The sequence below is a fragment of the Melanostigma gelatinosum genome (assembly GCF_949748355.1).
Source record: "Melanostigma gelatinosum genome assembly, chromosome: 18".
Taxonomy (NCBI): Eukaryota; Metazoa; Chordata; class Actinopteri; order Perciformes; family Zoarcidae; genus Melanostigma; species Melanostigma gelatinosum.
Window position 1 is genome coordinate 12,042,929 of NC_136651.1, and position 27,249 is coordinate 12,070,177.

Genomic DNA, 27,249 nt, shown 5'->3' on the forward strand with positions numbered 1-27,249 from the left:
ACACACACTGGGTGAATGAAGCCACGGGCGCACCGTTTTGTCCTTTTTAGAGTCCAGTTCGCCACAGAGTCCTTATCGACAACAATGGCCCCCTGCGGTCAGAGAGCAGTGACAGTGTTTCAGGCCTTCAGGTAACCCGTTCAGAAACACACAGTGTGATTGCTGACACTTGTCGTGGGCTGCGCAGATGCGAGAATACATCCCATTCTGAACCAGAGAAACCGGCTGTTCAGGCAGAAGGATACCCGGGAATGTGTGAGGTCTGGAAAGGAATAAAAAGCGGCGATCTCATGCATTATTCCAGAAAGGGGCACTTTCAAAAGATTTTTTAGAATCTTTTCTCCAAATCTCAGCCTTGACACAATGACAGCATCTATCCTCCCTCGCGGGGTGACACGGGGATCTAGCTCCAATGGAGAGACCAAAAAAAAAAATCAGAAAGTGTTTTAATCCTTCTCGGTTTACTCACTGTCTGTGGATACCATTCCGTGTTTGCCCGTGACAGCAGGTCCGTTCACTCTTCTCCATTCATATGGCAGTAATCCCAGCTGCTGCTGCTCCAGACCGAGCGCCTTTGTATCAGCAGCGCGCAAGGAGAAAGGATAAAAAGCGCAAAACACAACCGACGACAACATCGGAGTTTCTCAGAGAACGCGATCAAGCGGAGCGATCCGGTTTAAGTGAATCAATTGTTTCGTTAACCTCATTGTTCCCCCCCCCTCCTCCTCCTCCCTCCACCGTACCTATGCGGTACTGTTTTGTTCCGTTTCTTTTCCAGGTTTATCCCGTTTCTTCGGCCGTGATGGTGCCGCTGTGCGCGCTCCCATCTCAGGCCAGCAGCACTGGAGGGCTGCAGGAATGGGAGGGACCAGTGACAGTGAGTGTGCTGGTTAAAGAGACAGAGCAGGGACGCGGTCAAGCCCTTCACCTCGATACGAGTCCCGATGCATGTCTGGATATGAAATCTAACGGTGTACACTTATTTTCAGTTCTTTATTTTGCTGCATGATTGCTAGTTTGTGTCTCACACTCAGGCAGCTACATGTTTTTACATATCCTTCCATTTTTTTTAGGAACCAGTAAGCTCCCACTTCTCCCAATATTCCTCTTCAACAGTTGTTCTTGATATTTATTGATAATAATAATGTCAGGATATGAGCCTTCTCCTTCTGGGCTCCTTGTAAAAGCTGGTGTCTGTACCTGTCGTGCAGGTGTTACAGAACACGCAGAGTGCTGTTGATATCTTCAACACAACGCTGCCACCCGGTGGGGTAACATCGTATAGTGTCCGTACATTTCTTTTACTAGTTTTCAATCAGCGGCGTCTCTATGATGATGCCTGGTTCCCCACTTTGAAAAAATAAATACATACATATTTAATTAAAGTGCTCAGTGTATAACTTTCCTAAGCTATTAAAAAAGTGGCATTGGTGTTTTCATCGTATAAAAGACTAATTGTGTAAAGACTGGCTGTGCAAGAACGCAAAAGGACACAATTTAAATACTATGTTTTATTTACCTGAAACCACAACCTCAGTAATGCATGTACAACCATTATTCGTCATCAATAATGATCATCTTTTTACATGTGTTATTGTTCTTCGATCAGGTGTCGCTGAGGGGCCCGGCACAGGGCCCCCCTCACATTAGATCACAGTTTTACAGCAGTTGATAAAGATACATGATGATGATGATAATAATAATAATGCAGAGGCAATAAGACAACACTGTTGTATTGCAGGTTTACCAATGAATCAAAGTGTCTGTTGTCCTCATTGCAAAGGACGACTTCATTAGAAAGTAGATGGATCAGTGATCGGCCTACAGTAGTTGTCAAAGGGGGACAATTTTTTTTTTAAAGTAGCGCAGTCAAGTTCAGCATGAGTCATCTCTCTGTGTCTAATATTGTGCAAATTCCTCAAACGGTTACAATAAAAACAGTGATTTACATATCTACGATATATCCATCTTAATATGTCATTTGAGTAGTATACATTAGACTCTATAAATACAAATTGCAAAGCCTACATACAGCTGGAAGGCATGCATGAATATTTTGTACACCGATGTACAGCTAAGACCATTCAACCCAGTTGTTAAAGATGAAAGACTCTCTAAGCTACCATGGAGGTTGGAAACAAGATCTTCATGCAAGAAGGAACGTTGCGGGTGTTGAAAAACGTCCCCGCACACAAAACTGGAATAGTGTCGTATTGATATAGCGTCTGCACACAGAGGTATAAGTGTGTTAAGTGTGTGTGTGCTGTGGTGCATGGGACAAAGGGAAGTGTATTTCCAGCCCAAACCACCTTTAAGTGTACCCTTATGTATTTGGTCGTATTACTATGAAAACATGTCTTTTTTTTTCTTGTCTGTGCAAGGGTCCACACACTGCTGGTCATCACGGTGTCTGAAGTTAAGAGTGAGCACACATGCTGGACAGCAGACAACTCCAGCCTCTGAGCCCACTCTTTAAAATCAGAAAAGCTGTTATGAGAGCCAACCTAAAGAGGGAGAGGGAAAAACATTTAGTACAAAACACGATGAAAGCAGTTTAGCGTTACACATTTTTATTTTTCTACCACACTATCAAGAGTAGGTATTGTTTTTTTGGATTATAGGCAAGTGTCAGAGCGGTGAAAAGAACAGCACACAGTGACATTCACAATAAACGTGGTCAACATCAACGCCTAATCACTTTATATTTGTGTGGATCAGCAACACATCATCACTTCCTTAAATGGGAATAATTACATTTTGAAGTCCTTTCAGTGACTTTGATGTCTTCAAATTATCGGAGAACATTTCCTAAAATACTTCTCTACTTAATGGCGGAATGTTTCTCTGCAGAGTTTCATTCGATTCTAATGAGGTGATTTGGTATTTAGTAGTGTGAACAAAGCAAATGGATACTCACTCTAGTGACAGGGGAGCCAATGGAAGGCATTGAGGAAGAAAAGCACACAGCTGTTAAGTGGAACACAAACACACAGTGCGAACGAGCCCAGGCTTCTACCCAAAAAACATGCTTTAGATTTCTCACTGGTGGAAATTCACACACACAAAAACACTTAAGTGGCGTAAGATTAGTGCAGCTGACTGCATCATGTACACGCTGCCACAGAGTGTGGTGAGTCCAGCACAAACTAAGACCAACTATTAAAGCCCGCAAGAGTCAAATATACACAAGATCTGTGCTGTGAATATCTCCGGTCCGTCATGTTGTGCCAAGGACACTGAAGCATTCACGTGTCTGAAATGATTTGTATTCAAGTATTATATGCACATACAAAAAGGAACCATTAGATTTGAGTAATGCTGACAGCCATTGGCCTCAATCATATTAAATAAAGACAGAAAACACTTTGATTCAAAGGGTTTATGGGTGTATTTCTCCTTGAAGTAAAAAAACAACATTTTGGGCTCGTATTTGCAATCCGAGTTCATTTGGAGTACGTTCTGCATTAGTATTTGTTTTCTTAGGATTTTCATATTACGGTCCTTTGAATCAAACGCCGTGGAGACGCTAATTAACGTACATCATCCCCACTCAGTTCCGTCTCCAAAGCAAAACACAAATAAAGTTAATGAAAGTCAAAAATCAATACAAACAAAATATATCCTTTAAAATATTAAGAGGGAAGGAAAATGTTCTCGTTTTCTGCACAAGTAAATAGTGGCACACCTCAGATGTTACGCTTTAGCAAGACCGTTTAGGAAACTATGTAGAGAGGAGCAAAAAAATATCTTTTATCATATTGAGGTAGCTGTGCTCTGCCCAGTGCAGAAAAACTGGCTTCTTTTCAAATCATTGTGTAAAAACAAAAACATCCATGAGGTTAATGTATACTCTAACATGGGGGGGTGGGGGACACAATCACAATTAAATTAGGAATGAGAACCCACATACAGTTCATGCTTGGTCACAGGACATGCGGCTTTTGTTTTTTTTCTTAAAGCGGAGCATTCAAAGGTGAACGTTTGAATGCTCCGCTCCCAAACCTTTCCCCGTCCACCACACGGCGCTCGTCCTCTCTGAAAGAGTTCGGAGTTTATACTGAAGACACAATGGTAAACATGAGAAAGTAAATGAAGGCGGTATATCGAAGCAACGCTGGTCAAAACAATTGACGAAGCCATTTTAAAAAAGAAAGCTGCATAAAATTCAAGCTCTGTACAGATCAATGGATTTCTGATATCTTAACGAGGGAAGCTAAATGAAATAATTTGCTGTTGTTGCTCTGGTGACGTAAGACAACAGATATTCCCAAAATCATAAAAAATATAAACCGTAAAGGCAATATTAACAATAATTTAAAAAAAATAACTGGCAACAGTACATTTCCTTTCAAACCAGCAAGAGAGTCCACAGCTACAGGAGTGACGGTCTTCTAACACTCGCGTTTAAAGGATCCTGTCCCAACTCAAAAACAGGTGACTTCAATGTTAACGTTTGATATCATTTGTTCAACTCATGTGTTAAAGTTGGTCCTTCTCGCACACACACACGCACAAGTACACACACTAACTCTACAAACACGCACACTCGCAAGCTATGCACACGTAGGAAGGCAGAGAGGGAAGAGGGAAAGGACAGAAGGAGGTGATGGTGGTGGGTGGGGGGGATGGAAAAGTCGAAGGTTGTGCTCAAGTCAGTCAGGACCAGAACATGTCGGCCATGTTAGTGTCGGTGCTGTAGATCCAGAGGACCAAGGGGAGGGAAAAGGCCACGAAGGGCCAGGAGATGCCCTCCACACATGCAGACAGGCAGCAGCCTTTGCAGCTGTCGGGCTTCTCCAGTTCGTTACCGGGATGCTGGTAGTTCCTGGAGGCAAACTTTAGAATCTCGTCAAGTAGAATGACCGGCAGTGACATCTTGAGCACCATCAGCCACTGTGTCAGATTCAGCGGGGTGATCTGGAAGATGATCTGAAAAAGACAAAGACCGAGGTTCAGTCCGCATGCATGGCACACGTTCCATATCTGAGAGGCGGCATGCCGCCACCGCTCATCTCACAGTATCGTGAACCGTTTGTCAAACTAAAAAGAAATGTTCCTCACTGGGAGAGGCTCCACATGGAGGATGAGGAAGTGAAGGGACATGGAGAGGCAGATGGCTCCCAGCAGCCACACGTTCTCCCAGGGAGGCATCCTCAGCAACGACTGGTTCTCTGACACACTGAGCAAAGAAAAGACAAATGGACATGTTTGTTAAAAACACTCTTTGACTTCAGAGACAGTGCTTATGAATACTGCATTGCATGTTTATTCGTCCATATAAAACATACGGTCTGTGTGTGTGTGTGAAATTGGAGATAAAGGCCAGGATGTTGAAGCAAAGACTGAGGTTTGCAGAAAACAATGGAACATTTTAAGATTCGAGCATTATCTGGACGAAATAGAACATGAATTCTGAACATGTTGGCTGCTAATTTATTGGTAATAAGAGTGAGAGGATGCCTTGCTCAAACTAACCTGTTTAAGGCATTGCACATCTCAATGGTGACCAGCACAGACAGGGCCATGGTCATCGGGTAAGGGGACTCAAACACCTTACAGTCCAGATCCGTGAAGTCTGGGTTCTCCGGGCCGCACTGCAGGAAGTGGCTCTATAAGAAGTGGTGTGTGGGGGGGGGGGGGGGAGAACAGATTAAAGCCAACAGCAGATTATATTAAGTTTGTGTTGAAGCGTACATAATTAGCTTGATAGTAGTTATTTGGCTGTAATTCATACCAGCTGGTAAAATGTGACCCTCGGACCATCCTCAGCAGCAACAAACCACCAGGCAGCAGCACCAACCGTGGCAGCACCAACATAAACTGGTGATCAAACCAAAAAGACGTCATTCACACAGACACACGATGTCACAGATCTCTGGCTGTAAGTGGCTGTTTCCTTTTTCTACTGCGGCAGCTTTGAGCAAGTCAAATGCTGTCCTAGTGTCCAACATACTGCAACCACTTACATCCAATGGCTAGGTATCTGAAGAAGAGCCATCCGGAGATGAGGGGCTCGCGGGCATTGCGTGGTGGCTTGGTCATGATGTCCAGGTCTGGCGGGTTGAAGCCTAAAGCGGTGGCAGGCAAACCGTCGGTCACCAGGTTCACCCAGAGCAGCTGGACGGGGATGAGGGCTTCTGGGAACCCTAGAGCTGCGGTCAGGAAGATGCTACACAGAACAAGAATAGCAGGATTAAGAAAGAGTAAAAGAAATGGTGTGACGTTCAGGTATAATGTATGTGGATCTTACGGGATACGGCTGTAGAGGGAATGGAGTCGTCCTTACCAGACAACTTCGCCCACATTGGAAGAGATGAGGTATCTGATGAACTGTTTCATGTTGTTATAAATGGCTCTGCCTTCCTCCACTGCGGCTACTATGGTGGAGAAGTTGTCATCGGCCAGCACCATCTCGGAGGCCGACTTGGCCACGGCTGTGCCTGAGCCCATGGCGATGCCGATTTCAGCCTTCTTTAGAGCAGGCGCGTCGTTAACTCCATCACCAGTCTGAAGGGAGAGTGTGAATTAAAGAAGAAATTATGAAAAGATATTTTAGATAAAAATATAAAACTTCCCACAAGGAGATCATTGATCTCATCTGGCTTTATTTCATCGGACAGAAGGTAGATGGTAACGTTTTATCAGCATGCCAGAGGTCCTGAACACGCTTTGAATAGTCTCACCATTGCTGTAATCTCATCGTGGGACTGCAGATACTCAATGATCTTGGATTTATGCGACGGCTCTACGCGGGCATAGCAGCGGGCCTTGACCACGGCGTCTCTTTGTGCAGCGGGCGACAGATCATCGAACTCTCGGCCGGTGTACGCCATGCTGGACACATCGTCGCCCTCTGCGAAAATACCAATACGTCTGCAGATGGCCACTGCCGTCCCTGTGATGCAAATCAGAGCACATTTAACTTCTTACGGCTTCCTGGAATTGGAAAGCAAGTGAGTATGCAGCACTCTGTGTGAGCATTCTACTTGTGACTTTGCCCACGTACCCTTGTTGTCTCCAGTGATCATGATGACTCTGATGCCTGCGAGGCGGCACAGTCTAATAGAGGCGGCCACCTCTGCCCTGGGAGGGTCCAGCATGCCCACACAGCCAACGAATGTCAGGTCAGTCTGGATGAGGACAGAAAAAAAATAGAGGCAACATTAGATTATTTTTGCTTATTCTCACTTATAACCATCAGACGCTGACAGCCATAAAGTGACACAAAAGCTTGAGGTGAAACCATCGACCACATCAATCCGCCCCGGCTCTCACCTCATATTCAACAAAGCGGGTGGAGTCCTCCAACTTCAGCTCGTCCTTGCTCATGCGTTGGTCTCGGGTGGCGAGAGCGAGACAGCGCAGCGTGTCCCTGCCGGTCCCGTATTCCCTGATCACAGACATGAGTTTCTCCTTGATGCCGGGGGTCATGGGCACCTTGTTACTGCCGACACGGATGTGTGTGCACCTGTCAATCACTCCCTCAGGGGCACCCTAGGAGTAGGCATTGACAGGAGAATGAGAATACAAAGATACTTTCAATAAGCAAAACATTATATTTTTGTAACATTTTTAGCAAACAAACATCCAAAAAGGCCCTGACACTAACACGATCATTTTAATATTGTCCAGTTAATGAAAAGCATTTATTAACAGCATAGACAGACTTCCAGTAACGTCATGTTTTGTACGTCTCCACCTTGGACAATTCAAATCCAAACAGTGATTCTCAATTTCGTACCTTAACGAACATCTTGCCAACTGAGGACCGGGCCTTATTAGTAGTGCAGTACACGGACATGGACTTCCTGTCTCTTGAAAATTCCAAAGTAAACTCTTTCTTCATCAGCTGCTTGATCACCTAAAGATTAGATAAAACACAACTGCAGTTAGTTCGTTTTTCTGCATTTGACTTGTTTTATCTTGTTTGTACAAAACAATTCAAAAGCGTTTCTATTGCAAGGAAATGAGTTTGAAGAACAGAAGGTTACATACAGAATTACAGGCGTTGGCTCGCTCAATCTTGGACAGGCCTTTGACATCTGTATCAAACACGTTCATCTTCTCCACCAGGCATGTGAGAGCCGTCTCTGTGGCCTCACCCACCTTCTCATACACACCTTTGGTCTGGAAACAGAGAAGCGAAAAGCATACGGTCAATCTTCATCTGAAACTGTCACAAAACACGTAAGCCACTGTCAACAGAGCCACATAAGGCACTTAAGGTTTATGTGCCAGTTAACATGCAAAACGACTCGCTACCAACCTCGTTAAAGTCCAATGAGGAATCATTACAGAGAGCACAGATAGAGGCCAGCTCCACCAGAGCATCGTACTGGGAACACTTCACTGGTTTGGCATCAAGGAACCTAAACACAACACGGATGATTATAACTTTTAGAGTAGTTTGACTTTATATTCTTATGCATGCATCATTTACATATTGTTAGAGCACAGGCGTACGAGACTCAATACTCACACTTCTCCATCTGGGGCGTATGTGGAGCCAGTAATAGTGAAGTCCTTTAATGAACAATGATTGCCCTCTGCCTGATCAATGATGAACATCTAGAAACACAAACATCGTAGAGACAAACTATTAGTACTCAACACTCACACAAAACCTCTGTGGCCAAAACGAGGGCTGCAAAAAGAAAAGATGGAGAGAAGATTGTGATGGACACTGCAACATCCAGCAGGGGGCAGCAGACCACCACCCGCAGGAAAGAAACCCCATCACGAGCCCTCTTGTTCTTAGAGCAGCAGAGTATAATAATGGACCGCTGAGCCAAAGCAGACACCGAGTGCTCTGGTGGGAAGGGTCCATAAATGTCCTCTTACAGCAAGGCAGACACAGGGTTCCTCCATGTGCAGTCACACCGCATACATACAGTTTATAAAAGACAATCACTCTACGGCGGAAATAGTTTGACCCTGAGTATCCAGGGAGACGGGTTTTACTGTCTGGTTTATTTAGGGTCTTCATAAAATAAATTCAACGTTTTTTCCATTGAAAGTGCAAAGGAAGCCTAACCCATGGATGTGAAGGGTATGCATTCACTCGTTACACTTACATACACAACACTTCATTTGCCCAAAATTGGGAGGAGCAGGACAGAGATGGAAGGAGGATGAAAATAGAAATATCTGAATAAAATGATGAGCTGGCATTATGGCTGGACTTTCCCCGCAGGCACCAGCAAGACGAGAAAAAAAAGCAGTGAGGTGAGTAGCGGTCCTCTACGAAACAGAGAGCAAGTGAGGGATTGAATTGGGAGAGAAACATTGGGTCACTCAGGGCACCGAATTCAAGTCGAGCATCTCTGTCAGGGACTTTCAGACAGCCAGGAATAGCATCCTCTGGTTTCCAAAATGAGGTCATTCAAAATTGCTAAGCAGGATGAGCAAGGGAAGAGGAAACATACAAAAGAGAGAGAGAATCTTTCAACACAAGGTCAGTTATGCAACTCTACTGCTGGTTCTGCTGCAAGTGACTAACTACTGCATACTGATCAGCATGCTGCCTGAACAAAAAGGGGGAGGAGAGTGGGGTGAGGAGGGAAGAAGGGAAACAGAAGGCCAGCGAGATAAAGGGCTGAGGAACGGAACCAGGAAAGATGGAGGGTGAAATGTAATGTCAAAAAATTAAACATACCGGTAAATAGATAATAGTTCATGCTCATAAGGAACTGGGGAAAAAATACACATTTAATTTTGAATTAAACGTAAGGTAAAACATTTCCACTTGAAAGGTTGTCAGATGTCAGGAAACAGCCAGCTCGAGGCTACTTTCACTGATTGCAAATGTTTTCAAATTCTACTTATTTTCTGATTTTTCTCCGACTGTCCTCTTCCAGTTGCTATGCAAGGCAGACCTCGTCACCACACATGCTGTATTGGTACTTTAACTTAGGCCAGGGTCCACAAAATGTTCAGAGACAAAGCTTTTAAGAGACGGATAACGTCATTTCACTACTGGCAGCTTTTTCCCTGATGCGATCCTTTTCTAAAGGTACCAAAAGAAGACGACTTTCACTGACTGGTCACATCTGCAAAACTTTCAATCAGCTCATCCAGACAAGCTAACAATGTCTTAAAACATCATTTTTAAGTGAACTGAGAGACAGTTGAAGGTTAATGAGCAGACTTTAAACAACCGGTTTAATTGGCAACAAATAGCCTGTGAGGTAAATATGTAAATATAGGATTTCTGATTCACAGTCAAATCAAATAAAGAAATCCTTGAGACTTATTCTAACGATCAATTCATCCGCTGGCGACGCCTCGGTAGACTTGAAAGTCAAGCCGACGTTTTTGTCAGTGTGCCTTACAAAACATTTATATATTCTAAGAGGGCGAGCGCGCCTGCTAAAAAAAAAACGAATCATGGGAGCAGTGTTTCCTATAGGTTGTTGTAGGCTACAGACATGAATGGTAATGACACAGCACAATGTGGCCTACAGCAATATTTACATCGCAGGAGGCATTTAGCTAAATTGTGTGTCAAAATACCGCTCTGAATTAAAGATGTGTTGCAAAGATGTCGTGGGCTACACATCATATTCGACACACTACTTTATAACAGACATTCATCCAGCTTCACTGGCACTGTTCACTCTTCTCTTACCCTGCACACAGACATCTGATTGGTGGTCAGCGTGCCGGTCTTGTCGGAGCAGATGACAGACGTGCAGCCAAGGGTCTCCACAGACGGCAAACTGCGGACAATGGCGTTCTTCTTGGCCATGCGCCGTGTTCCTAAAGCCAGGCAAGTAGTGATGACAGCCGGCAGACCTGGTGAGGAACAGCAGCAGAACCACAGAGGAAGAGAGGATTAAAACACGCAGGAGAAGCTCAACAACTGTCGGCACAGCGTAGGAATCTCTCGGGGGCATCGAGCATGCCACGGGCAAGGCTTCATGAGTGGAGCTCTCTAGCTTACCCTCAGGGATAGCAGCAACCGCCAGAGCCACGGCAATCTTGAAGTAGTAGACAGCGCCTCGGATCCAGGAGCCTCCGTGGACCGGATCATTGAAATGTCCAATATTGATGAGCCACACGGCAATGCAGATCAGTGTGATGACCTTAAATTATACATTAGTTTAGAACTAAAGAGCATATTAACAGCAAACAATTAACCATAACTGTAATCAACATTAGTTATGATCAATCATGATTACATTAAGTTGTTTTATTAACATTTTAGAGTACAAAAAGGGCAAAAAACAACAAAGGGAGAGGATAAATAAATTACCTTGGATAGTTGCTCTCCGAACTCATCCAGCTTTTGCTGCAGCGGCGTGCGCTCCTGCTCCGTTGATGCCATCTCATCTCGGATTTTGCCAATCTCTGTACTGCCACCTGTGGCCACTACCACACCAACAGCCTTACCAGCTGCAATGTTGGTACCCTGTGTGAGAGGGGAGGGAGGGAGGGCGGGGCAATTAAAAGCAGAATAACATTAGCCATTAAGCTTCTGAGCATAGGGGTAAAACTAGTTTGACAACTATTCTGATACATCTGCCATGTAGACCAGGTTCAACATGCAGCAAGTATCAACATGCAGCAAGTCAATAGATTGTGTTCCTAAATATATTTTGGAAACAGTAGCAGCTGCCATGGACGCAATCGTGACAATCTCTTTCGTAGATGAATAGGACATGCACATTTATTGGGATGGACATACGTGTTACTGTATGTTGTCTTGCATGTACGTATTGTATGTTCATTACTTTCCAAATGTGATATAACTCAAATAGACAAATATAAAGAGGGATGGTGGGATGAAAACTAAAGAAGACGATTAGGCTGTTTATAGGTGTAGACGGACACAAAAGGTGTAGATAATATTGAGATGGTCTTGGGAGTCACTCACAGAAAACAGCATGTTCTTCTTGTCCTGGTTGACAGCACGCGGGTCGGGCACAGGGTCTGTGTGTTTGATCACAGACACAGACTCTCCTGCAGGAAGCAGAAACAAAAGGACATGAGAGAAGGAAGCAGAGAGAAAGTTTCTACACGGGAGAGGAAAGTAGTAGTTGTGATTCTTGGTGGACACTTTGAGGAGCGGTGTGGAAAAGGCTTTGCAGCTGACTGAGCAGGCCTGACAATTATCAAACACAGCATTGCCACTGCCTTTCAACCCCCATATGTGATGTGTGTGTGTCTGCACGTTTAATCAGCTGTGCAAGGACTGCACTGTTCTGATGGAGTAAGGCAGGGAGCATTTGACAAGTGCTATGGCCATGAATGGGGAAGGGAAGAGAGGAGAAAAACAGCTGAAACACTCAAATATCCCGTGGAATTTGCTACCAATTAAGGCAGCAGAGGAAGACCAGCGACTTAAGGACTTGATTCACATAAACCTCTACTCTCATGCATACGTCCTTCAATATTCTCCCTTTCTAATCTTTTCCATCTCAACCGCTGTCAGTGGTGCAACGATCATAAAACACAAAAGAACACAACTTTTAGAAATGTATTTTTGCCGCTGATACTAATTGCAGATCATTGATGATCCCTATTGGCAGATACAGATCCCTTTGTGAGCTGGTCTACAAGGCTCCAGACCGTACAGCGTTTTTTCATAAAAACGCACACAATTCAAATTATTAAGAACTAAAATATTGTATTTGTATTGATCAAAACAAATCTGGTCAGTAGTTTTAATGACATATTATGATCTGCTTAGAGCTAGTGTTAGCAGGTCATAGTTCATCTCTGATGTTGTGTGGAAATATCTCCTTCAAACAACTGAATTTATTCAAGTTTCTCACCAAAACTACATTTTACTAAATCACATGTGAACACATGATAACGTTATAATTTACCTTTGCATCATCATAATGGAACTGAAGGGAACCTTTGTTCGTTGTCCATCAGTCACTTTACCAGCTCTCCTCCTGTTTACGATGTAACATTATCAGAGATCGGCGATTAATGTCCTGATCGTTGAACAGCCATGACAAACGGAGTATTGAGGGCATGTGTGAAGAGGACATTGTATATTCTTGGTCTGTGTCTCTAGTTTGATCAAGTCAGGCCAATAAATGATGGCTATATCTGTTTTTGTAAGCTATAAAGGGAAACATACAAAAAAAGGGCACAGCGACACAAACATGAGATGGAAGCTCACACAAAAAAACAATAAAGAAATGCGTTTACCTGTGAGGATTGATTGGTCTACCCTCAGTGTGGTTGACTTGATAGAAGACAGCCTGATGTCTGCAGGCACTTTATCACCGACTGTGGACAGAAACAACAAGGTTTAGGAGACACTTAAGCACCTCTTTACAATTTAAAAGCATCTGTAAATGGCACGACTACAGGTGGATGGTTACTTTGCACAATAGCAGCGATAAAAACAGATGTTCAGATTGATCAAATACTGTATCCAGCCATGTAAAAGGACACCTATGAAAGTAAACATGTTCTCATGAAAAGGCATGATACGTACATTGAGATGAGATAAGATCAGCACTATAAACAAACAAAAGCCGGTCCACACACAGAGACTAAAGTCTTGGAAATAAAATCGATGCTTTATTAACCTAACTTGTGCTCCTTAGGAGCGATCAAATAATCAAACTCAAGTTATTTGTTGCAAGGAGGATAAGGGAAAGTAATCATTCGAAATTTATTAATGTTCCGCTCCTCTCCTACACAGGATGCAAATAGATTGCTGCTCACTCTTTCCACTAACACAAGGCTTTAGCAATTCCTAGTAAAACAAATGTAAAATGTAAATATACTCCAAATTCTAAACAAGTGTATCCTCCTAAGAGAGCGGATGAGTGCCGTTAAAGCTGCTGGCATTTATTAACTTGGCTTAAAAGGCTATCAAGCTGTTTTACTCCTCTGTAGGATTGCACATGCAAGTTTGAGTAAAAAGTATTTAAATGTTAGACCATGTTTGACATTCAGGTGCACATCTGCTTTAAGTGATATTCTGCTTTGACTTTTCTCTTCTCAAAGCCCTTTTATGGGATGGGACTGGAAAAACAAACAAGAAGTCAGATCTAAGAATAAAACCTGCAAGTACGCGTTTAATAAGGAATCTGTAACATACATTCATGTCTATTATGTTCCTGTATAATACTGCAGTGTCACAGTTTAGACAACGTAGGGTACCCGTAGCACCCAAAATTGACGGCTGACATTTTAATTAACGTCTTAAAGCACGATAGAAAAATGCTGCTATTGCACCAAAGTGAAATATCACTTTTCAACTTTAAGTAAGACATCACAAAACGGGTGAAGTCAAAAGGCAATATAAGCGATGACCCAGAGGCTCTTAAGAGATCCCTCTGTGGACAGAGGAGACGGACACGTAAACCAACTGGTGGGCCTCTGCAGTGCCCTTCTGGGAGGAGGGAGAGCGAGCGAGAGCGAGCGAGAAGGTAGGAAGGAGGACTGGATGAGTCCTGTAAAACCCGGGTCCAAAAATGGGAAAACTATTTAGATCATTTGCAAACATGTGCATCTGGATTTTTGGGGGGGGGGGGGGGGGGGGGGGGGGAATGATTAAAAAAAACACCTTCTGTTTCAAGCAAGGAGAATCTGCTCCACGTCATAGAAACAAACCGTTCACTCATTCCCATCACTCTCGTGAGTTTGTGACACATTAAGCCACTCGGGCAGAGACTGAAGTGAGTATATTCTACTCAATAACATCACTGCATGGTTTCACATCTTGTTTAAACTAACCCATAATCCAAAAATCCCAAAATGGTTATTACTGTAAATGCACTGTAACATGTGGGGGAGTGCCGAGCGATAAAGCTCCAGGACCGGACCAGCTGCACTACCAAATTTGGTCATCCACTTTACAAGAGGCCGTCAAAGCCTCTTCATCACCGCCTCAGACTACGTAGATCCCCCTCAACAGACAGGAGACACTGAAAGAGACGAACCAGCTCAGCGCGAGGGAAGACAACATTGACGAGGAACTGCAGTCGCTGGGAACATTTAAGGCTCAAAGCCTCGTGGGAAGGTTCCCATAGTGACCAATTAGAAAACCTCCTACGTCATCGTAATAGTGACCCTACTCACCACTCATTGGTGGAGGGAATAAGAGCACAGGAAGTGGAAACATCCACTTTCACAGGCAATAAGGATAGGTTAGCCACAAGACCACCCATCAATTATTACAGCCTTTTAAATGAAACCCGTAATTACATGTTGGTAATCACCATCATGACAAACCCATTTCTCCTGGTAATAATGACTATTACATTTCAAAGAACAAATCATGAATTACAATAATAATAACAACAACAACAGGGATGCAGCGATCTGATACTATTGTTTGATCAACAACAGCGCAATGTTTGCCTTAATGTGTGGAAGAGACTGAGATCATTCTTTGATGTGTAAGGCAGCTTCAGGCTTGACTTAAACATTGCTTTCCTAACTATGTGAAACAAAATGCAACAAACTAATAATTAGACAAACGTAATGAATTGTTATGTTTAATTACAATAATAAATTGTACACTAACAACTTAGTAACATATCCTGGGATATAAACCTTTCTCCCACATGAACACAGGAATGCATCTGTTCCCTAGAGGGAGGGACAAATGTCAGTCTGCATACATTTAAAGTGATGACACTAGGGCTGGGCGATAAATCGATTTAATCGATTAATTCGAATGTGTGCTTTAAGGCGATGTGTTTTATTGAAAATCGAGAAAATCGCCCCCACCCCTCCCCCCCGTTGGGTTCCCGTAGTAGAGTGCGCGCGCATTGTTTACAAACGAAAACAATGGCGGCCAGCAGTGAAGCTCTCGTTCTTAAGAGAGGGAAGAATGTGTCTTCGGTGGTCTGGAAATGGTTCGGGTTCGTGTCATCTGACACAGAACAAACAGCACCACGATGTAAGGTCTGTCTAAAAGCTATTGCTACAAAATCAAGCAGCACAACTAATTTAATGCAGCACCTCAAACAGAGGCATGCCGCCGAGTGGGAGAAGCGTTGTTGCCCTGAGGAGGGAGCAGGACCGCGGGAGCACAAGCGACGCCGCCGCCACCGCCACCTCACAACAACAACCCAGCATTTTGGAGACATTCACCAACTGTACTCCGCATGAGAAGAAGAGTGCCCGGTGGAAAGCCATCACGGATGCAGTCGCGATGTATATCGCAAAAGATATGGTGCCCATATACACCGTGGAAAAGCCGGGGTTTATTCACCTTCTCAAAGCTTTGGACCCCAGATACGTGCTACCAAGCCGTAAACATTTTTCTGACGTTGCCTTGCCTCGGCTGTACAATAGTACACGCCAAAGGATCTCTGCGGAGCTGGAGGGGATGTCATTCTACTCCGCAACAACTGACCTGTGGTCCAGCGGGTTGACCCAGACACCGATCCACTTGACTGGTGGAAGCGTCACCAACTTAACTTTCCAAGGCTAAGTACTTTAGCAAAGAAATACCCCTCTGAGAGGCTTTTCAGTGTGTGGGGGGGCATTGTTACATGCCACCGTGCATGCCTGAAGCCAGAGGTAGTAGACAGGCTTGTCTTCCTGGCAAAAAATATTTAGAAAAAACATGCACTACTGTTGGTTATGTTGTGAATGCACTTGATTTTGTTTACATGCACTTATTTACTATGCAAAATATGTTATGTTGATGTTAGATCAGATGTTGCACTTTTGAAAATGTGAATGTTAAAGGGTCACATACATTTTATTTCATGCTGTGTTTGTATCAGTGTATTCAGTTAGAAAAGCTTACTGTAAAAAAGTTACATTTGCACAGTTGTTTACAATGGAAGGCTACTATTTAATGCCATTTAATGTTATGTTTAATTTAATTTTATATTTAAATGATTCAGGGAAACAAAAGAGTGACGAAATACTTTTTGTATACTACAGGCACCTTCCTACAATGTTCAGGTTTTGTTTGCACTTTATTTTTATCAACCTACTTGGGAAAATCATCACAAAATAAAATAAAAAAAAATTTCAACAGCTTCTGTCATCTGCAAAAAAATTTGGGGGAAAAAATCGATTTAAATCGTGAATCGGATTTTTTGTAAAAAAATCGGAGATTTTTTTTTTAGGCCATATCGCCCAGCCCTAGATGACACCTCATCAGCTTGTAGAGACCCGAGAAGTTCTCACCTCCTGTCTCCTTTTCTTCCTCATGCTAACTATGGTTGAAGCCCCGACTCCATGTCAAAGTATAAGCCCCGCCTCTCGCCGTGGCTCTAAACCACACCAATCTAATAAAGTCCTTTGGCTTTGAATTATAGTGCAGGTTACACAATACACAGCTATTCATCATGGGGGGTCCAGTGAATCTTAAGAGGCCTTAAGAGGCTGTATATTTTCTCTCACAGTGACAGAGACTCCCTGATGTGCTAGCACGTAGTCTGCAGCCCTCTGGGACCTTTCACAAGTTCCTCCAGCCGCCAAAGGACTCATCCACTCCTTATTAAAACAAAAATCTGATCAAAAGCGTGACATACACAAACACATGTCACTGTGCATGACATATCCTCTCTGTGTTCGAATAATTAAGCCTTTACATTGGCAAAGGAATGAGCAAAGAGCGGATCAGACAGTCAGCAGAGGACGGGCAGAGACAATAGACAGACTATCCGATACTCCAAACACAAGAGAGGAAACCTGGCCATGTGGCCATCTGGAGCACAAATTATTTATCAAGTTAAATCTGTTCCCTTTCTCAACGTTACATCCGTTACATCTGAGGCTGACGAGAGCCAGTCTTATCACAATGGAAACTCAGATCCACGTGGCTCTGACCACATTAATGGTTGAGATAAAACTATATGTCACAAGAACAGAGTAGATCTGTTCCATACAGCCTGAGAGCACTAATCAGGGGACGAGAGAGAAAGTTTCTTATGCTCAGGATGTTGTTGCTACAAGGGGTCGAGGCCGTCACTTTGGCAACAGACTAAGAACATCTAGTCCGGTAAAGAAATGCACGGTAATACAAAGGCAACCCAAAAGCAAATAATTGGCACTGCTGCCTCACCAGAGTGCTGGCAGCAATACTCGGTCTCCCGAGTATGGCGAGGTTTCATTATGAGCCTTTTCCCCCCACTTGCCGACAGTTTTCGGAGCTCCCCCGACGAAAGCCCTCAGATCAGAGACAAATCCGTGTCGGCTCAGTGCTCGCAAATCAGTGCTTGAGCGTTAGGCGTGAACTGTTCAGTAGAAGTGAGCCAAGAGGCTCGCCGACACATCGCAGACACCTTCCAGATATCTAGCATGCTAAACATCTGGACCTGTCGGGGAGGCCGGGAGGGAGCTTCTGCCGATGAGAGCGCAACACGCGGGTTCAAAGGAAACCTGGTGGAGGGGTTTGCTTGTAACAACACCTGTATGTGTTGTTGTTGCACCTAGGATCTAAACGTCGTCATCACGGATTCCTTCCAGTGAACGATCTTGTAGTGTGTGACCCTCTCTCGCCGGTTAGTCATATAGAGTGATAAACCACGACGACTTATGGACTTACAAGATAGCAAGGTGAGTCTATTACTCACTTTCCGCAAAATCATAATCAGCAGCAATCTTAGCTTAAATATAGAAAAATTTGAAAGCACCAAAGGCCACCATATTGCCGCATCATCTAAAAATATTTTCTGAGACGAGACTGCTCTATGTGACCGCTACATGGATCATTTCCCGTTAAGCTGGCAGCTCAGAGTTATGCCACTGATGCATACAGGTGTGTCATTTGATGCTCAGACAAAAGCAAACTGTGGTCAACGATACCTCATTCACAGTGCTGCAGCAAAACAAACTGTTTATGCAACACAGCAAAGCACTGAACTGTGACAAGTACGCAATCAGTGTCGGAAAATGTTTCAGAAGGAAACCTATGCCGGCCTGCAAGAACGCTTACAGTGTATCCAAAAAATAATGACTGAAAAAACAATATCATTAACACAAAGCAAGACCCATAACCGCAGTAATTGACACACTCAGGATTCAGAGTTCCACTAACCGCTTAAAAACAATTGCTCAGACGGAGCAGCTGAGCTTGTTTGTGACGACAAAATCATCGCAGCTCTAAATCTGAAAGTACCCAAAGGATATAAACCATACCTCTGGTCTGACAAGACACTGCAGCCTGGCATTACACTCAAAAATCATCGACCGTCACAGTAAATCAAATAGCCGTAACTGTGTATATAAAGCATGTAGGCCTGTTCATTTGTGTCAGCGACTGTCCCGCTTACAACGCGGGATAATAGTTGTGCAGCAGCTGCGGTATTAACTATGGTCACTAAGCTTTGGTGACAAAAAATTATAATGCAGATTATAGTTTTGACCTAACTCAAGTCTTAAAAAAGAAAAAAAAGAAAGGAGTACTATCTTAAAATACAACTGTATCCAAGAATAACAAATCAATGCTGCACTTAACTTCTTAAAATCACATCAATATGAGAATTAACAGGAAGATTTGATTTTAGTTAATTCAAGTTAGACTGAAAAAGTATATTATTTAAGTACATTTATGCCACAGAGTGTGACACGTTGACTCTGAAAGGCATCGGAACAGTGAGTAAATCCACAACAAGATTATAAACACGATAAAGAAATCTTTTCTGTAACTCTACTCTACTAACCGTTGCTTTGGGACAAAGAAAAGACATCTTTTATGGGAAGCTACATAATGAACAGAGACAGGAAAAAAAAGAAAGACAACCAAAGACAGCCAAGAAGAAAGAGAGAAGACCCACTGAGAATAACTGATGAGCAAGAAAACAAGAGAAATGGGGAGCAGTGACGCAAGAGCCAAGAACATATGTGGCCCAATTCAAGTTGAGGTTAAGAAAGAAAAAAATGAGTTTGTGAAACAGATTGGGCCTCTGCTCTTGTGTTGCATAACTGCTTCACTGACTTGGTGCTGCCATTACTCTGAAATTGTCAAGAGGGATGAACAGGATGAGGGATCAGCTGCGTGCGTGTACGTCATAACACTGTTCATGGTGTTTACATCTGTACGTCTCCTACAGTCACTAAAAGCATCAGTGTGTTGAAGTACAGCCATCAATTCATCAGCTCTTCAAGGTATGCTGTATGTCAGCGACTTATCAGATGAAACAAATGAACATGTTTAAATAATATAAAGGCCCTGCACGCGCAGTTGGCACCATGTCCAAAAATAATTGGAAGTGTGAGGCTGCACAGAGGCGTGATGACACCACTTTCGGCGCACACACACTCGTGCTTCGGACACTACGATCATAAACAACTCTCAAAGATAATCCATAGTCTGTGCAATGTGCTGCTGTGGACAAGGTCAGCAGCAAAACATGATAATAACCTTCATCTGTGAGCTGTATTTAGAATATTTTTACCACTTTATCTTGTCAGACAGCCCTCTCCAGCAAGGAAATGAACTGAATGTTATGTCTATACGGTTTTACTTTCAGTTCCGTTCACAGATAAATATTCTAAACATAGCAGACATTTAAACTGGTATTGATTTTTAAAGGTGAGCCTTTGCTGAAATATGTCCCCCGTCCACAGTTGTATCTCGCTTTGGTCCTTTGTTGGTACTCCAGTCTTCAAAACTGACCGACTGCTATCTACTGTAGGTAATACACAGACTATGGATAAGTACCTCATACAGACCCACTTCAAGTAATCCAAGCTATGCCGTTAATACTTTGAACTGTACCTGCCACCTCCACGATGTCCCCGGGCATAATGTCCCTGGCCTTGATTCTCTGGACACTCTTCCTGTCCTGGCGGTACACCTTCCCCATCTCTGGCTCATATTCCTTGAGCGCTTCAATGGCATTTTCTGCATTTCGCTCCTAAACAGTGGAAATAGGAGGAAAAGAAATTTAAAACAAAGTCGCACAAACACTGAGCACTTCACAAGAGCTGGATGAAGAGGACGACAAAGTGAAGTCTCAGATATGCTGTTTTAGTTAGAGCACTATTATTCAAAATGGATGAGTATCAAATCTTTACATAAGCAAAGCGGCAAATACAAAATATACTAAGTGCACATGATGAGTGATCGAGGATAGACAGCGGAGCAGAATGGACGTGTTGTAAAAGGCTGGGGGGAAAAAATAGGAAAGAAAGCTTTTGCCGAGGTCACATGGTTTTTTCTCAGATGTCAAACAATACACCAAAGACGTACCCTAACAATGGAGATTTTCTCTTCCAAAACATGTGATCACGCATGCGAGTGCAATAACATTCTTAAGTTTCCCCCAAATGCTCTCTTATTGCCGGCTCAGTTGGTTCCCGATCCTTCTTCTCTTGCACTTTTCCGTTAGTGCTGACTTCACCGTGTCTGACACATCGCTCTCAGACCTGACAGTTTTAGTGGCAGCCTTCAAGCAGGCAGCACTCAACGAGACATGGCAAGCCAGGGCACAATCAACCCCTTTTCTAAAGAATCGCAACAGACACAGTCATTAAAATGGTTGCCAGTAACGGTCTACAAGGTTAAAAGAAAGCTACAAAAAAAAAAGAAAAAAAAAAAGCATACAAAACATTCAACTGCTCTGTATTCAGAGGGAAACTATCCAAAGCAGCACCAGCAGGTACAGCCTCCTCCACCTCTACATCATTCAGAGGCTTTGTTTACATGAACAAAGTCAAACAACCAGCACACTTACTGCAACAACTCGCTATTTACACACAAGCCTCAGCAGGACCTTCAACACGCACTTCATTCACAAGACAATCCAGCAGAGACCCACCCAACCTGTCAGGTGTCCTCTTTGGCATCGTGTGGCGTGACTTACAATCATGGGGATTGTTCTGCAAATGAAGTTATTAGACATTTAGACACTTCCACCTGCAGAAACACACTTTTGATCTATGACAAGAGTGAGAAAAATAGCCTTAATCAAGACCTGGAGGCAATGATATTCCACACTGAGAAGTTTTCTCAAGTTATAGATGTTACCCACAGATTATGAGTCAGGGGTTCCCCAACTTGTTCCCGGGCAATCTATGAATTTGTATGAGACATGCAAGGTCTTATATTGTATTAGTTAACTCGACAGACGTGTTTCTTCAAGCCTCGTCGATCTTGTCAATTAAATCAGTTTTAGTGTGTCTGGGGTGCTTTTATCTACAAGTAGGTGCAAGGAGTCGGTGTATGCATCTACCGTAACTGACTCCAGGGTAATCTGCCGTATTCTGGCCAATTCTAAATGTGATCCAAAAGGTGTCAGTGAAAAAAATATAAAGGATAATAGGTTTTTCTGTGTGTCCAGATGACCGCTGCTGCCTTTTCTTCCTGCCTATAATTAAAGTGTATGTTGACCAATCAATACTGCGTCTCAAAGGAACGAACACCGTAAATCCCGAGAAAAGCCAAGCCTCTGCAGGCACAGATAAATATAGAGGAGAAAAAAAAACAACTCCTCACAAGCACCATTAAAAACCATCGCATTGGTTGTGTTGTTTCACTGTTGACGACTAAATGGTGTCCTGCTCAGTCAAAGGGTTTCCCTGAAAGGATAGGTTGATGAATAAGCACCGGAATATACCAAGTGAAGAGGAAGTGGGGTAGGCCAGGTTTCCACAGTGTGACTGAGACAAGAAGAAGTGTATGAGATTGATGTTTTTTTCCCCACTGAGGGTCCAATAAGATATGTACTGTATCTTTGGCCTGAATGAGAAATGTTGTCGAATTCATGCCGAGATAAAAATGTAATTATAAGCTTATCCAGTCCATTCTGTAATATCGTGCTTTTTAGTAAAAGAAAATAGAGTTTGGAAGAGCTCATGTAACTCTCCACTGTTAGGTTACTATTTTGAAATTTTGAAATTAGCAAAAAGAAGCTATTGTCACCACTTCCGAGGCCACTATTTATGAACTCATAGTGATGTGCAATTGTAAATGCAATCAGTTTACCTGCCAGACTCCTACAATGGCATTTGCTATGAGAATAAGCAGGATGACAAAAGGCTCCACAAAGGCTGTCACGGTTTCTTCTCCCTCTTCAAACCAGGCCAGCGCCTAAACACACAAAACAGAGGGAAAAAAAACAATGAAAAGTAAGGAAATACACTAAAACAGTTAATACTGGCAAAAGTGGCAAAAGAGTTTCCCCACTGGGGATTAATAAAGTTTTCTAATCTAATTTACTGAAGTGTGAGACACAGACCATTGGACACACCCAGAAATAAAGACTGGACATTGCTGGACAACGGTAATTATGAGCTTTGTTTTAGGATCTCATCCCAGTCTTTTCCACGCACCTTCCTAGTAATTGGAGTTGTGCCAGAACCTCATTTTTAGACATTTGGCACAATGATTTTAAGTGTCTAACAATCATTTCATAATTCACAATAAATACCACGCCAGCTTCTGCCAGTATTGCAGAAACCGGGCCAAGAAAGCCACGTGAGAGAAAGTGTAGTCACCACTCTCTCCTCTTTTAGAATCGGTGCCAGGAGTGAAGTGTGTCAAACGAAATGACAATGCCCCCCTTATTTCCTACTCCCAACCCATTTAAGCACGGCCAATCAAACAGAAAATTCAGTTCTACATGTCTGTTTGTAGTCTAAATGTTGCCCTGCTAAAATAAATGTGCATTTATCTGCAGGTGCTTCTGTGATTGAGAGCGAGTCTCGTGCTACAGCTGGTGATTTATAAGCTTTGGAACCATAGCTGGCTGTCAGCGCCATTCTGAGCCAGTAGGCCAACAGCCAACCCTAGAACAAAAAGGGCCGTATGATAGTTAACCTCACACTGTGTCACACACAAACTACAGTGGGGACTGTCACTCACTGGTGACAGCAACACAAGTTATTTCTGTTCATTTATGGAACCGTCATCCTGTGTTCATGCCGGCAAGGTGAAAACTGGACATCAAAGTAACGTTGAGCATTGTGATAAGGGTTTACGTCATCACTAGAGTGTGGTGGTATGTTAACAACAAACAATTCAATCATCAGAGAGACTTCTCAGGTGGCTGTCCCTTTCAATCTTTAAACAGCCAAACACAGATCATGTCGGATATTCCAACAACGTACCACATAAACTCATCAAGTTACATAGCTATCGGCTCCAAGATGAACAAAGTGTCAGCATTTCTTTTTAAATTACGGATTTCTTGATAATTGATGCGGTAACATAATCTCTAGGAAGCAACAGGCTCAAAGATACTGCGATGACTTGATTTGGTACGAGAGAGAAAAAGCATAGCAGACATAAAATACCACAAGACAGAATCATGAAAATCATCTGGGTTGTGTCAGCAGACAGATTCTGGGCGCCTTTCCACTCCACTGTGAACAATATTCTTGCTAAACTGTGATCTGCACTAAATAAATCAGAAAAAGGTCTATAAACACTTTGTAGGATCGCCTAAATACCCAATCTAGGGTCCACTTATCTTGAGTTGAATGTTGAACGCACCCCTTTAAAAACGAGGGACACTGCCTGATTACAGGCTTTTATTACTAATCACATATAAAAGAAGAAGTAAAATAGGAGCTTTTGTATTTGTTTTACTAATACTAATATCCGGTCCATATGGGTTGAATCAACAGTGCACAAACCACCTGTACAGCTAACAAAATGTGTGTTACACTTACGAAGGATATGCAGGCAGCAAGTAGAAGGATCCTCACAAGCAGATCTTCAAACTGTTCAATCACTAGTTCCCAAAGGGATTTACCTAAAAAACAAGAGTTAACAATGAATCATTGGAAAAAAAAACATGAATGAGAGACTTAACATTTAGAGTTACAGGTTATTGATTGCATTTATTCACAATGGTTCACTCACCTTCCTCAGCTGGCAATTCTGCAGATCATCCCATCCAGACCAGAAAAATGAGAGATGGAGAAGCTATTTATTTAAAATCAGTCAGACGAAATATTTTTTTTTTTTTTTTTAATGATATATATATATAAGTTATACCTATAGCCGTGACATTAGCGATGCAACATTACGCAGATACACAGTATAAAGGAGGATGATGCGTTTACTAAGTGAGTCACAGAAGAGACGCTCGCCAATATTTCAACATGCAGATCGTGACGTCAGCAACCTTTCCTTTTTGTTCGTCCGTTACAAACCGGGAGCAGTTACTGCCATAGCGGTACACATCATGACACCGGCACAGTGGCGTTAAAGCTTATTAACAAGCTCCTTACCGTTTGGTCCATATCGCTCCCGCTGTTTCTTTACTTGCTCTAAACTCAGACCCGTGCTTTCATTCACGTTAAAAAAGCTGTAAACTTCTTCCACCGTCTTCGTGTGTCCGTTGTCCATGATGGTGAACGGCCACTTGAGGACACCGGTTGTGTCGCCCTGCTGGTCCCGACCTCAACCTCTCAACGGTTCTCTCCTTTCTTTGGTGTCACCGTGGTGAATTAAACTGAATAATTAAAATAGCAGCGCGGGATCCCACGGTGTTGACTGTTACCGATTACTTAGCTATAACACGAGGCAGGTGCCTGTAGCGAGAGTGCACGAAAAATAGCGGCTCCCGAGCTATCGGATAGCTAGCAGGCTAACGGCTAGCTAACTGTTGGGCTTCTTTAGGATCCGCTTGAATTAGCCGGGTGTAGGTTTCCTGTGAGACCGTGTACGAAACACTCATATCAACATAGCATAGTCTCAATTCGATGTTATGTCTTCCTCTTCTTTCAAAACAGCAAATTCCAGAATAATTCTGTCCAAATAGATGGCTCAAACATGTGCCTCTGTTGCAGTAAGTCTGCCTGTGCGTTGCGGAATCAGCAGCGTCGTCGGTCGTAGGCACCAATCGCGTTTGTCCGCTGCAGCTCTCGCGTGCGTCGAATGCGGTGTTCGGTGTCCGCATGTGGAATCAGCCCATTGGTTGGAAACACCGGAAATCCTACCGGCTCCACGACAACGGCGCTTGGGATCAAGGCAGTTGACATTCCATTTGTGTTTTTATATTTTCTACAACATTTCCAAAATATTCCAAACAGCCTAATATATTTTTGGGAAAGTTAAAAACATAATAACAGACACCAAAATAATAAAAAATCTGTCCCCCAAAGAAAGGCTTCCAGCACAAACCTTAATAATACTGTATAATAATTGTATTATCTCATAATTGCCAGTGGTTTTGGAGTTCCGGCAGACTGACAGAGCAACACAGTTAACCTTACCATTTGCTCCGTGGGCTTTATCAAATTGTCAGAAAGAATTTTGTCAGAAAGAATTTGATGTCTAATGCCTTTTGCATTAGACATATGGTTTCCAGAAGAAATAAAAGACTTCATACTGTACATCGAAAGCAATCAGAAATACGTTATCCATAGGATTCGCAGTTGCCTGTAATATTGACCTCATAGATAACAAAAGCAGTCCTTTAAAATCCCCGAAGAGAACGATAGTTAATGTGTGGGATGGTTTCTGTCTTTTGCAGCGTATCTGCTGTCTATTTGAAAGGCAAGTTATTTTAAGACTGTGGTTAATGTGTGCTGCCACAATCAGACTTCCACTCAATGAAAAGGAAAGACTAAATCTGTGCAGCTATAGTGACAGTTGTTCACAGTTGGGACAGCCTAATGCAAAATAAAATATGATGAAACCTAATCTGTAACTATTCAGACACACAACAGCTTGAGGTAAGAATTTAACAAAATGCTGTGAATGAGAGCCAGGCTGTCATAGAGTTTTTGATTAATAATACCAATCAAGAAATACTTGCTGTAAAACATATATCTTAAAGGACAAGTTGGTTTTATGTCACTAATATCAGTTGTTATGCTTTAATAACAAAAAAGATACTGACGACATATAAGAATGCAGAACATTAGACTTGAACTTTACAGACATTGTCCAAAATAGAGTCAGGATTTTGAATAATCATTTTGTGTTCTATGTGGTGGCAGTACAGAGGCAATGTGTTGCCGTCCAATCCGGTCAAGGTTTGGCTGTGGCTGTTTTCTTGCAAGTAACGACTGTGGCCATCTCACACTAGGCGTTCAGGTGAGTGTAAGCTTAGCGGAAAGGTTTAGGTCTGTTTGGACAGCTTGCTTATGGTGGTTCACTGTGAGGCCAGTTCACTCTCTTTGGAGGCTGGAGAACCTTTCTTTTTAGTCAGATTTCTTTCTGTCAGACTTGAGATGAGACATCTCAGGACACTGAGGTTAAAACAATGCAGGCTTTGTTTATGTCTAACTCCAGGGGATGGCTGAAAATGTCTGCTAGTTTGCAAAAAGATACGCTTCCCACAGGTATTCATGATCATCAAAATAAATGTTTTTGTCCACCAAGTTAAGAGACTCTTCTGTAGTTTGAAC

The 27,249-nt window shown here is 42.9% G+C and overlaps 1 protein-coding gene across 5 annotated transcripts; it reads right to left on the minus strand.

The window, feature by feature from the left end:
• Nucleotides 1-1,514: 1,514 nt before the first annotated feature.
• Nucleotides 1,515-25,720, minus strand: atp2a2b (ATPase sarcoplasmic/endoplasmic reticulum Ca2+ transporting 2b). Of its 5 annotated transcripts, none has more exons than XM_079290118.1 (24): nucleotides 25,123-25,720; nucleotides 24,752-24,769; nucleotides 24,559-24,641; nucleotides 22,871-22,975; nucleotides 20,663-20,801; nucleotides 13,165-13,245; nucleotides 11,876-11,961; nucleotides 11,255-11,410; nucleotides 10,943-11,084; nucleotides 10,628-10,794; nucleotides 8,480-8,568; nucleotides 8,267-8,369; nucleotides 7,996-8,127; nucleotides 7,742-7,861; nucleotides 7,276-7,494; nucleotides 7,007-7,130; nucleotides 6,684-6,895; nucleotides 6,287-6,507; nucleotides 5,967-6,169; nucleotides 5,735-5,820; nucleotides 5,476-5,609; nucleotides 5,062-5,179; nucleotides 4,809-4,929; nucleotides 1,515-2,504 (listed from the first exon to the last, which is right to left on the minus strand). In XM_079290118.1, exons 1-24 carry the CDS (start codon nucleotides 25,238-25,240, stop codon nucleotides 2,491-2,493), a joined length of 2,991 nt encoding a protein of 996 aa, XP_079146244.1. In that variant the 5' UTR covers nucleotides 25,241-25,720; the 3' UTR covers nucleotides 1,515-2,490. The 5 variants fall into 5 exon arrangements, 4 of the variants coding, with proteins under 4 accessions (XP_079146244.1, XP_079146245.1, XP_079146243.1 ...); XM_079290119.1 differs by having other exon boundaries at nucleotides 1,515-4,057; XR_013772845.1 differs by having other exon boundaries at nucleotides 1,517-2,504; nucleotides 2,918-4,929.
• Between the last annotated feature and the right edge of the window lie 1,529 nt (nucleotides 25,721-27,249).

What these genes read in the sequence shown, in the direction of transcription:
- atp2a2b (XM_079290117.1), bottom strand. Translation starts at nt 25,240, where the DNA reads ATGGACAACGGACACACGAAGACGGTGGAAGAAGTTTACAGCTTTTTT. An exon ending in CCATTGTAGGAGTCTGGCAG is followed by an intron (nt 20,802 to 22,870) that starts GTAAACTGATTG and finishes TCCACTGTTTAG; the next exon opens with GAGCGAAATGCAGAAAATGC. An exon ending in ATCAGATGTCTGTGTGCAGG is followed by an intron (nt 8,569 to 10,627) that starts GTAAGAGAAGAG and finishes TTGTGTTTCTAG; the next exon opens with ATGTTCATCATTGATCAGGC.